The 12,285-nt window shown below is 39.4% G+C and overlaps 1 protein-coding gene across 3 annotated transcripts; it reads left to right on the top strand.

Moving 5' to 3' along the window:
* Positions 1-1,815: 1,815 nt before the first annotated feature.
* Positions 1,816-5,903, top strand: LOC105036527 (protein ACCELERATED CELL DEATH 6-like). 3 transcript variants are annotated; one of them, XM_073242536.1, is made up of 5 exons: positions 1,816-2,008; positions 2,230-2,326; positions 2,547-3,318; positions 4,032-4,567; positions 5,100-5,903. In XM_073242536.1, the coding sequence occupies exons 3-5, from the start codon at positions 2,619-2,621 to the stop codon at positions 5,853-5,855; spliced, it is 1,992 nt and encodes a 663-aa protein (XP_073098637.1). In that variant the 5' UTR covers positions 1,816-2,008; positions 2,230-2,326; positions 2,547-2,618; the 3' UTR covers positions 5,856-5,903. The 3 variants fall into 3 exon arrangements, with proteins under 3 accessions (XP_073098637.1, XP_073098638.1, XP_073098636.1); XM_073242537.1 differs by having other exon boundaries at positions 2,230-2,382; XM_073242535.1 differs by lacking the exon at positions 2,230-2,326.
* The last annotated feature ends 6,382 nt before the right edge of the window (positions 5,904-12,285 follow it).

The following is a 12,285-nucleotide window of genomic DNA, read 5'->3' as shown; positions in this document are numbered from 1 at the left end:
AAGAGAGAAAGGAGCTTGCGTTGCTCCAATGGCTAGAGAAGAGTTCCAGCGACCCTTTTCCACACGGCAACCCACAGAAAGCCTCAAGAAATCCTGAATGATTTCTGATGGTTTCTCAAACTATCCAAGATGGAGATCCAAGGGAGGGGGAATGGGCTTTCAATAGATGGATTTCCTAACCTAATCAGGACTCCCATCCGCTCTGATCTCGATAAAATTGGGAGGGATGAAGACTCCTAAACGGAGTCTTCTTCCTCCTCTCCTCCCAAGCGCCATGCATGTTTTGTTGTTTTTAAGATGGAAATGGGCTCAACTGGGTTAGAATAGGTCCAAGGGCCCAATAGGCCGGGTTATTACAAAAGTGATGTAAACGTTTGTGTGCAAACTAAGTTACCACACTATCGTGTCACTTCTTTGTGCATTTCCTCACTAATAGCTTGCATGTGTTCGTTATTATGTACAAAAGAATAGCTTGAATGAAAGAGTTACACATTAGCCATGTAACATTTTTTTTATCATATTACTATGTTGCATAAGCTATTGCTATTCGAGATTGCAATGACTGCCAAATCTCCGTCAACTCGTTCTATAAATATAGCACAAAAATTTCATCTAACAAAAATTACACGCACCCCTGATGTGTGTATTAGAGTTTTATTTAAAATAAAAAAGTATTGTGTTGCATATACTATTGCTATTCCAGATTGCAACGACTCCAAAGTCTTCATCAACTCGTTCCACAAATATAATATAAAAAATTTATGTAACAAAAATTACATGCACTGCTGATGTGTGTATTGGAGTTTTATTTAAAATAAAAAAATATTGTGTTGCATGCACTATTGTTATTCAAGGTTGCAATGACTGCCGAGTCTTTGTCAACTCGTTCCACAAATATAACACAAAAATCTCATCTAACAAAAATTGCACGCACTGCTGATGTGTGTATTGAAATTTTATTTAAAATAAAAAATTTAATTTTTTTACTTCTAATTTTAGTTATTTACAAATTTTAAAATTATATTTTTATCTTTAACGGTTTTTTCGAAGAGATATGATTTTTGAAAAAAAAGTTGCTTTCCAAAAAAATATGAAAATTTTGAAATATTATATTTCTTTGAAATCATGGCTCCTCGATAATTCGGACAGCTGTACATAGATTCTAATCTGATTATTTTAAAATCAATAAAAATTCTCATTTTTTTCTTGTGTTCTCTTTCTATTTTTTTATGAGATAGAGACTGTTTTTCTTTTTTTTTTTTTCTATTTTTTTGAATCAATCTCCGTAATAATCATACTCGTTGAATGAGGATCGAACTGAGCCATTTCGTTGTATCTTGGAGATGAGATTGCCGAAGATCCGCACGTAAGAGGTAAATTGAGGTAAATCATGTTATTAGGATAATATTTCATGCACCACTATTCAGACAATGTCTTCTCAATTTTTTTTTTATTTTATTAATCTGTTTTCCTTTAGCACAACAAAGGATTGGATGTGCCGTTAGGTATGGGGTTTTGATGTCCATCTGTGAAATGCTTGAGGGTACTTCGAACATTTCAGTTCTTTAGGACTCGGGTCGTCTCAAGGTCAACCCGTCAACTCCTCACGCGGGTTAATTTAAGATTGTTGACGCTTGGAAGCATGTGGAGAAGAGAGAGGTCGTCGCATTTTGCTTGGTAAAACTTATCGGATTCCTTTCAGATTATTTTCAGCCATATATAATACCGCGTGGATGGCGCAAGCCCTCTAGAGGCCTGGCATGGAAGTCAACAACTAGTCATATAATGCGTGTTTTGCCCCGCAAGGATAACAGCTAATTAATACCAGAACAACTAGCGACTTGCCAAAAATACATCCCCTTGCGGTGCATATTTGGGGATCAAATCGGCGGTTCTTTTTGCTTTGTGGAAAGTGTGGGCTATGTGGAAGCTTGGCTAGGATGTCCTTCAGAAGAGGATGTGCCCATCTCCTGGCTCTGTGATTGTCTGCAATACAGAGATAACAAAGGTAAAATCACCCTCCAAACAGATGTTTGTTGCTTTAAGATAACACCATAGCAGCCCGCAATCCCATCGAAGCAGCCACAAGCTCTACATCGTGTATTAGGAAGTTTAAACTTTGTTCTTGTCACTCTATTTTCGCATTCCTGACCGTCTCCTAGACCCTTTATTCTTTGTTCCTCTTTTGTTGAGTTGAATCTGACGAATCAAAAGATTGTTTGATTGCAGATTCAGACACAATCACACAAGATCCCTCCTTGGTACTAGTCAAATAAGTGCCTTGTACAGATATAGAAGATTGGTCATTTAACGCAACAGTTAATTGGTGAACTACCTCACCATGACTGCTCTTTCCTAGATTACTATTTGGGTCAGCTGAAAGTAATTTATTCTTTGTTCCTCTTTGATAAACTGGGAGAAGTACTTCACTTCAATCTCTTACAAAAATGATAACTTCCTTGCAGGCTAATTCCTTTTGCTTGCCTTTTATATATCTTTTTTTGTAACTTCTTCTGATGTAAAAACATCTTCACCAATAAATTTAGGTAGCTTTCGCCTGCACCTAATTAAGATAGTGGGAGAGAGCAGTCTTTGGAGCACAAGAAGCTGCTGAAACTATGGCCGATCTTGAAGTTCTTTGTAGCAAAGCCCAACCATATCACATAGCCATGGATCCGAAATTGCTCGAAGCAGTAATATCAGGAGATGAAAGAAGTCTAGATCAATTATTGCAACAATATTTTTCTCCTACAGCTTCGAGGGAGGAGATCGCAATAACAATACCGGAGGATGCTAGAACACAAAAAGTTACTAACCTCTTTGGAGTGACACCGGATGGAAGCACAGCCCTCCATATAGTTGCTAGCCAAGGACATCTGGAGCTTGCGAAGAAGATATGTCATAGAGAGAGATCTCTTTTAGAAACATCAAATACGATGCTCGACACTCCACTGCATCACGCTGCAAGGACTGGGCGTGACGAGATCGTCTCCCTAATCATCCAACTTGCAAAGGAGGGTTGCATTGAAGCAAAGAGAGTGCTGAGGGCAACAAACATGGACAAGGCCAATGCTTTGCATGAGGCCACCAAACATAATCATGCAAGCGTGGCCACTACACTGATTGAGGAGGATGCCGAACTGGCATCCATGCTAAACGATGCCGGCATGTCTCCACTCTATTTGGCCATCGTGACAGGATCTCTCAATGTAGCCAAAGCCTTGCTGCAGTCTTCCTCTTGGGAGAGAGCTTCTCCAGTATCCTATGCAGGCCCTAACAAGAAAACTGTGTTGCATGCTGCAGTCCTCTTGAGTCCAGGTAATTGAGATCTCAAACTTATATATCAATCTTATTTTTTTTTTTTTTCTCTCAACAATAGGTGACTAGATCATTGCCATTATACATGAAGTATGGAACCACCTTTTCATCTATGAATGGATCTGAATACAAAAGAAGCGAGATAGCCTAAAACAAAGAATAAAGCAAAAGAAGACCCTTCATGAGCATAGGGGCCAACTACTGTGCACCCCGATAGAATAGATCTACGCCACTACAAAAAAATTAATAAAACAAAGAAGAGGAAAGTTAACCACCTAGGAATCCCTCCGTTAAACTCAGAGGAACAAGCTTGAGAATTAAGCAACTACTAATCACATTTGGCAGGATCAAATATGGCCAATGACCACTGAGACATTGCCATAGTGTGGATCGGCTTGGCCCCCTTCTTAGTTGGTGCCATTACCGCCTATCTAGGCTTGTCGATCGAGGTTTGGCAACTTTTTTCTTGATGGTCACCATGTGTAATTTCCCCTGTATGATATAACAAACTTTGATTGTTCTCCTTTTGGCATTATTGTGATGATTCATCATTTGACTACATATCTCAGCATACGCATTAAAAAGCGCATGAAGAGTCTAAACATATGCATGGAATGCAATCTGTGTCTGTTAATTTGTGCAAGCACCATAAAAATTATAGACATTATATGGCACAAGTACTCACGGTGCCTTTTATGATACTTTTGTGACAGAAATTATACCAGACATGTTGAAATGGAAGCCGATGCTCACCAGATGTGTCGATTCCTCAGGGAGAACTCCTCTTCATTATGCAGCTTCGGATGGTCATTCTGCTACCGTGAAGCTATTATTGGAGCACGATCCCTCTACAGCCTTCCTATTGGATGCGGATGGCTTATTTCCCATACACGTTGCAGCTCGCATGGGAAACGTTTCTACAGTTGATCAGATTTTACAACAGTGCCCCAAAACAAGTGAATTATTAGAGAGGGAGGGAAAGAATTTTCTTCATGTCGCTTTCAAAGACAGAAAATTAGATGCGGTCAAAAAAATTATCTCCAAGAGGCCAGATCTGAAGAAGCTGTTAAATGACCGGGATAACGAGGGGAATACACCGTTGCACACAGCTGTTAAAAATAGTGATCAACAGAGCGTGCATTTTCTTCTGCGGGATAAAAACATAAATATCAACGTTATGAATTACGATGGTTTCACCCCTCTCGACTTGGCTTACGCAAAGCTGGATGTAGAGCTGCACTTCCCATTGGTAAACTCTCAACGACCCTGTACATATTTGGTTTGCTGATCGGAGAAGAGGGTAAGATCAGCCAAATTATATATAAAATAAGGTTTTCTTTCCTCGTAGGCTGAGATGCCATACATCATCACGACCTTTAGTTTCTCTCTCGCTCTCGCACACGCGGACACAAGGACGTGGAGTGTTTGGAGCATGAGCACTTTTTCCTTGAATCACATATATATGAACCCCTAGATATTTTTCTAAACACACATCACATCTTAATTATGAGCACTCATTTCTCAGCATAATAAATGCTAATGTTGTTAACGAGACTTCGATTTGCTGGACGGCACCTTTTAGCTCTCATATTATGAAGCGGTTCAGAATTTCTTTACCTTCTTTTCCAAAAAAAAATCAGAATTTTTAGTACATAAGTAAATAAATTTGTCTAGGATATGCTCACTCAAAAGAAGTGCAGTGTTAATGTTGATCGAACATGATGATTCGACTGATCTCCTTTTTTTTTTTTTTTTTTCCAAAATTTTCTCTTGTATCTTAGAATGCAGATGATTACATTGCTGCTTGCTTGGCTTTAACAAAGGCTGAGTTCGGTCCACGACAATTCCATGCTTCCAAAAGGATTGAATTATCCGGCAATAAGGTCCAAAGAAAATCATCCAGTGCAACCAGAAAAAAGAAAAAAGAAAAATCATCCAGCTACGCGAACAAAGAAATGGAGAAACATCACAAAATATCCCAAAATTTTGTCGTGGTTTCGGTGTTGGTTGCTACGGTCACATTTGCTGCTGCTTTCACTGTCCCCGGTGGGTACATAGCTGATGATCATCCAGGCCGTGGCACAGCAGTTCTAGCAAAATACGATGCTTTCTATTGGTTCCTAGCCTCAGATTTTGCTGCGTTCGTCTCCTCCACCACAGCCACCTTCCTGTTCGCGTTTACAGAAGCACTGGTAATTGATCAACATGCTCGAACACTAGGCCTTTGTTTGGCCGTTGGTGCTCTATTCGTGGCAATTGGAGGCATGTTCTGTGCATTCGTGAGCGGTATAGTTGCATCGTTGCCTCCCGCGAGCAACATTTTCAACATTATCATCACTTTCAGCATTTTCTGGTGCATCATTTTAAGCCTCGCTTTATTTCTTATGGTGAGACAGAGGAGCGTGCTTCGTCACTTTCAAGTATTGGAAACAGTAAGACAGAGGGAAGGGATAAAGCAATTGTTGTTCCCATGGTATCTGTATCTGTATCTCGTTCTGGTCGTGGGTGTCTTTTGGCCATCAGCTGTGCAATTGTAATATTTTCTAAATAATAATAATAATTATTTTAATTTGTAAATTTTAAAATATGGAAGTTGTTGGTAGCTTTTTATTGGTGGATATATTGGATGGTTATCGAGTAGTTTTGCGTAGAAGTTAATAGCTGTTGGTCTGGCTTTGCCAAAGGGATCTTATTTGAGCACATCAATTTTAACGTTGGTCTGGTTTTGCCAAAGGGTTCTTGTTTGAGCACATCAGTTACTTCGGTCCGGAACACCATACTTATAGGACCAATTTTATTGTCCCAACGTGTGCTGCAAAATAAGGACCTACTTTTACTCATCAATTACCTTTTGCCTCTAATATCAATTGAGTTTTTTGAGTTATTGAGAAGACATACAGTAGGGCATCTATGATGCTAACCAATTTATTTAAGACATAAGTATATTGGCAAACTGATGATTAGACTAATAATTTTTAATATTGGGTACTTTAAAAATATTGATATGCAAATGCATTCCATTTTTTTTTCCCCGTTTTTTTTTTTTTTTTTTTCTGTTGTTATATGTTCAAATGACCGACACCAACTGTGGAAGTGAGTGATGTTGGATTTGTGGTTGTACATGAGACTTTAACTACAGATATGGCCATCAAGTTTGCATGCAGTGTGAAAGTTCCTTGCACTGTCATTATTTTGGATAATGTTGGCATTACATTAGTGGCTGGGAAAAATCCAGAAAAAGTCATCCTGGAAATTGCTCGACGAGCCTAAACAAACGTGATCTCTTTGATAGCCATGTATTGCAGATCATAGGATAGATCCCTTTTATTGAGGGTAACCATATGATGAATAACACATTTCAAATTTTCACCTTTTTTTTCTTGAATTTTTTCCTAAGGGAAGGGAAGGGGAGAAGGGCTCATCCATTTTTTTTTTCTCTTTCTTGATTTTAGACAAAGAATCAGATAGGGGCCCATCAGAATTTCATTAAGATCATGAAATTCTTAATACAAAGCACAGCAAATTAAGAAGCAGCTTTTATACCAACAAAAAAAATATTAAAGTAGATAATATTTCTCTACTGATTAGGATCCCCAGCTGAAGACCATTACCTAAGTTGAAGATATTTCAGAAGCTATGGAATTTCAAGTATGTTATATAACCAAATTAAGAAGCATTAGTCCCCCAAAGGGAGGAGGCAGCCAAGAAAGAGAGTTTAAAGAAGTGCGCTGTGGCACACGAAGGCTACCCAAGATCTTTGAGTGGGACTTGAAGAAAACATTAACAGCATCAGGCATAAACAAAGTCAGTTGACGAAATAATTGCAAAGGAGCTATAGAATGTTTCTAAAAAATTCGAGCATTACGAGTATTCCAAAGAAGCCAAACCATAATAGACATCATTGCCTTAATCCTCTTCTCTGCCTGAGCATGAGCAAGCTGGGCAAGCAAAGCTGGCAAAGAATGAGGAGGAGAGTGAGGCTCAGTATTCATGGCTAAATAATTCCAGCATTGTCGTGCAAAGCAGCAAGTAATGAGAACATGTTCTGCATTCTCAGTAATACCACTACAGAGGTCACAATAACTTGAGGAGTTAGTAAGAATTCCTCTTCTATATAAGTTAGCTTTTTACACGGTAGACAGTCCCAGATGAGTTTCCAAATGAAGCATTTGACACGCATTGGTACAGTAAGCTTCCAAATCCATCTATGACATTGCTGGTCAGATGCAGAGTCAGCAGGGCTTATGGCCGAAAGGATGTCTGCAGAAGAAACAGTAACACTATTTGAATTAGCCCAACGAAGAGTGCCAGGCCAAGGGTGCATGGTCTAAGTTATTCTCTTAATAATTTTTATGAGATCTTCACCAAAGCATCTGGGAAGGGCTTGAGTATCCCAACTTCTATCAGGCAATATAAAATCAGCAACCTTGGCAGAATACAAATTGCTATCAACACTAATAAAGGTCGGCTGCCTAGATAAAGGCACATTTGAAATCCATGGAACTTGTAGTGCATTGATAGTATTGCTGCAAGGCTCAAAATTTGGAGTTAGGCAGATTGAATCGAATGAGGCTGGGCTAGAATGATCCTTGCGATCTAATGAGAATTCCTCCAATCTGTAAAATCAATTAAGAAACCGAACGGAGATCCTCCGATTCTTGATCCTCCGATGCTTAAGTCAGTTCGAGCCTTGAGAACAAGGATGGAAAAGAGTGGAAGAGCAAGAGAGATCGAATGGAACTAGAAGAGAACTAGATAGGAGCTAAGATTCTTGGCTTAGTTTTCTACCGGCAGAATCTCCCCTAGTTTTAGAGAGCAGAACTTACTGACAGAGAATCCCTGGCCCTTTATTTATAGAGAGGTTGAGGACATTCCAGAGTTTATTAGATCATTAGAGGAGTTTGTTAGGCGGTTAGAGGGCTACCTATAAGTGAGCTGGCATACAGCTATGCATATGAGCTGGACATGAGATCATACCTGACGTATCTGCCATAATAATCATCTCGGATATAAGAGGCATCATGATTTAGGTTGGTAAATATTCAAACTGAATATTCCTTTACCAGCTGAGACTTGTCATCCCGGACATAGAATACCAGGGTGTCTTATATTCAGGTCTATAAAATATCAATCTGAATCAACTTATCGATAAATTTATCTATTGAAACTTGACGCTTTGATATTGGTATCTCTTTAATCTCATATGATGACGCCACGTGTCTTGGGGCTGGTTTAGTGCACCAACACTTTGCCTCCACTTCCTATATCCGAGGTGATAATTTTTCGATCGGACTAGAAAATAAAAGTATCTTCATAAGGTTAAATTTTCACCAATTTAGAAGATATTCGCCATTGAGACCGAATTTTATCGACCAGGAGATCTTATCTTCGAACTAGTCCTTTTGGTCCAATTTTTACCGGCCATGAGATCTTATCTCCATTGTTGAATTTTAGTCCGATTTTCACTGTTCAGGAGATTTTATCTCTGTACTTGCCTTTTGGCTCGATTTTTTATCGATCAGGAGATCTTATCTCCACATTTGCTTTTTGGCCCAATTTTCATCGATCAAGAGTATCTTATCTCCACACTTCCTTTTTGGTCTAATTTTTTCTGATCAAGAGATCTTATCTCAATACTTACTTTTTGATCCAATTTTCACCGACCAGGAGATCTTATCTCCATCATTGAATTTTAACCCGATTTTCATCGATCAAGAGATCTTATCTCCGTACTTATCTTTTGGCTCATTTTTTTATCGACTAGGAGATCCTATCTCCACACTTGCTTTTTAATCCAATTTTTATCGGTCAAGAGATCTTATCTCCACACTTACTTTTTGGCCCAATTTTCATCGGCCAGGTCTTATCGCCATATTGCTTTTTGGCCTAATTTTCACCGACCAAGAGATCTTATCTCCATCATTGAATTTTAGTCTGATTTTTACCGACTAGGAGATCTTATCCCCATATTTTATCTCGGAGTTTTTTGAGCTGGTGTTGTCGCCACTTGGAATAAATGTGCCGTGCTTCGAGAATATCAAAATTAATTACTTGGTTGAAAACAAAGAGACTTGACCTTTCAACGAATGATCTGCCAAATCTCTTGTCATCATTGCTTGGATAGGTGGTTTGAAAATGTCAAATAAGAGTACGCCATTTGTCGACACCTGATTGGCTTATCAACTTGGGCATGGATCGATCTGTCATGGCTAAATTTGAGAGGGGTGTGCCTAACCGTCATCTGAGCGAGTTGTTGAATTAGCACCAGGTGTCGCAAATCAGTAATAAGGTCAATCAATCTAGGCCATCGATTCATCTACAAAAGGCTTTTGCCCCCTAGTCACTGTTCATTTCTGCTGTTATTGTGCGGAGGTGCTGCCAGATTATTTTCAAAGGCTTTTCTGTGTTGAACGGCTATTGGAAACAGCAAGAAACTTCATCGGAGGAGGAAAGGAGTTCATTCTTCATATCCTGATAGGATTTCACCTATCCCTTTTAGGTATCGATTTTCTCTCATCTGTTCTCTTTTAGTCATACAGTAGCCTTTATTTTTTTCAGTTCTTTTCATTTTTCTTTACATTTTTCTCCAAGAGACATGTCCAAGAGAGGTAGAGAGGGGAGAGATACCATAGATGACTTACAAATTAGGTCGACCCAACCCTTATTGGCTATTAAAATAGTAAATCGACTCCGAGAGGACCCCGAAATCGATTTTATAGGTGAGAGGAGTCCGGATCATAATGCAGAATCTCCTGTGTGTGGTCTCACGGACTACCTTGGTCCGAAAATAGAGGGATCCATTTTGACCAAGAAGAACTTTATAATCCTTGGAGAAAAATATGATATACCCGACAAATATGAGATGATAGTGCCGGATCCGAAAGGTCAGATTTCTGAACCTCCCGAGGGTTGTATAGCCTTCTATGACGAGTTCCTTCGATCCGACTTGTAGTTTTCATAGCATTATTTTTTTAGTAATATTTTTTATTTTTATAGGGTCTACCCTACCCAGATAACTCCGAACACAATTATAATGATCATAGTGTTCATAATCATGTGTGATTTTCTTCACATAGAGCTTAAAATCTTCCTATTTAGGTCTCTAGTCCTTTTGAAAAGGTATCCGAGTGAGAAGGATTGGTGGTACTTTTCACCTCAGAAAAACTGTAAGTTTGGACCTAATCTTTCTTCTTCAATTCACAACTGGAAAGGCCATTTTTTCTTCATTCGGGCTCCTATTCCATGGGGTTTTAGGACTTCTTAGGGACGTCCGGACACTAGGCATAATTTCAAAGATGAAATTTTCCTCGAGGATAAGATGGCTCATTCAACCCTGATTACCACTAAAGTACCCAAGCTATCCTCTCTGGTTAACGATCAGACATTGTATGATGCTGGCATCAGCCTGTACTCTCCTCGGGATAAAATCAAAGTATTTTACTTTTCAATTTTATTCTTTCTTTTCCGTCTCCATTATTCTAAAATATTTAACCGTCTAGTGTAGAAATGAGATTCAAATCGAAAAGTGGAGAGAAAGAGGAAAGACTAGTCAAAGCCATCTGCTACTGCCCTCGCACCAAAGAAAGTCAAAGGTGTGGAAACTCCTCTTGCCCAGGCACCGTCTCGATCTTCTTCTACTACCTTTTCTCCAGCCCATTCGTAGAGAAATGATGCCTCCTGAGGGTCACAAAATTCTCCTCGGGCTTTATTACTTGAGCCCCTACCTCGTCAACTCGCTTTGTTGAGGATGAAAAGTAACAATGCCCGACCTGCACCTCCTTCCAAGAAGACTGGATGTAAGCCGACAGCAGCTTTCACGGCCTTGTCGAGCTCAATCGAGGGAGACACCATGACGAGAATGTCACTTTTGGAGTGGCTCCGATTGGGTCGTGATCTTCTTGAATCAGTGATGCCAACTGTTGATCTGGAGGCACACCGAAAAAATAAACCAGAGAAGATCACTAACCATGGCTTCGAACACCTCATGCATGTAAGTTTTTCTCTTTTTTTTTTTTTTTACTTCGGTAGATGTCCAATCTGAACCTTTATCCCGTAGGTCACCATCGATTTCAAGGTCATGTATGTGAACATGACTTATCTGTTGAAAAATGAAGAGGCCACGGATGCCAATCTGATCATTCTCCAAGAGGAGAAGAAAAAAGGAGTCCAAACTCATTGCGGGACTCAAGAATCCACTTGAAGAGAAACTGAGGGCATTGAAGGAGAAGAACCAGAATCTATTGGACCTTCAGTGGAAAATCAATGACTAAGAGAAGAAGATTTTCGATCTGCACACTTTGGCCAAGAAGAACAAAGAATTGGAGCTGAGGCATAAAGAGGCAGAGAAGGCTGATGAGGCTCATGAGAAGGCCATTAAGGTTTTAAAGAAGCAAATTAAACAAGAGCAAGATAAGGCGGCCAAGGTAGTAGAATTATACAAGGCCTTCGAGGAATTTGAGAAAGTACCTGAGAGCTTCGAGGGTGCATATGATTATGCATTCAATTAGTGCTACAACTTAATCAAGAAATTATATCCTGAGGTAGATATTTCTAAGGTCACTCCGAAGATGGCCGTTGAGATAGGCATAAAGGGGGATCTCAAGCCGCCCACTGAAGCGACGGCAAAGCCAGCTAAAGAGTCAGCTCAGGATTTTGCCGATGCGAGTATAACTGAGGCCATCGCCACAGAGCCTATATCTATTATACCCCCAGTCGAGACTGAGGTTCTCCAGGCCGTCAAGAAATCAAAATCCACTACAGCTGTAAGGCCCACTACCATTGATGTTGCTGAGCTGGAGCGGATTAAAGAGGAATCAATTAAGAAAGATTACAATGCACCGATAATCATCCGATAAAGATTTTTCTTTCTTTTGGGATATATTGACCCGATATGGATCTTCATCTCTTTAGAATATATAAACATGATATGGGTTTTTGCTTTTGTATTTTTCTTTTATATCAAAGCAA

The sequence above is a fragment of the Elaeis guineensis genome, chromosome 8 (assembly GCF_000442705.2).
Source record: "Elaeis guineensis isolate ETL-2024a chromosome 8, EG11, whole genome shotgun sequence".
Classification (NCBI taxonomy): Eukaryota; Viridiplantae; Streptophyta; class Magnoliopsida; order Arecales; family Arecaceae; genus Elaeis; species Elaeis guineensis.
The sequence above is the reverse complement of the archived record's forward strand: the minus strand, read 5'-3'. Positions and strand labels throughout refer to the sequence as shown.

Coding starts and splice junctions, on each gene's coding strand:
- LOC105036527 (XM_073242535.1), top strand. CDS start 2,619: ATGGCCGATCTTGAAGTTCTTTGTAGCAAAGCCCAACCATATCACATA. Junction 3,319..4,031: donor TGCAGTCCTCTTGAGTCCAG/GTAATTGAGATC, acceptor CTTTTGTGACAG/AAATTATACCAGACATGTTG. Junction 4,568..5,099: donor TAGAGCTGCACTTCCCATTG/GTAAACTCTCAA, acceptor CTTGTATCTTAG/AATGCAGATGATTACATTGC.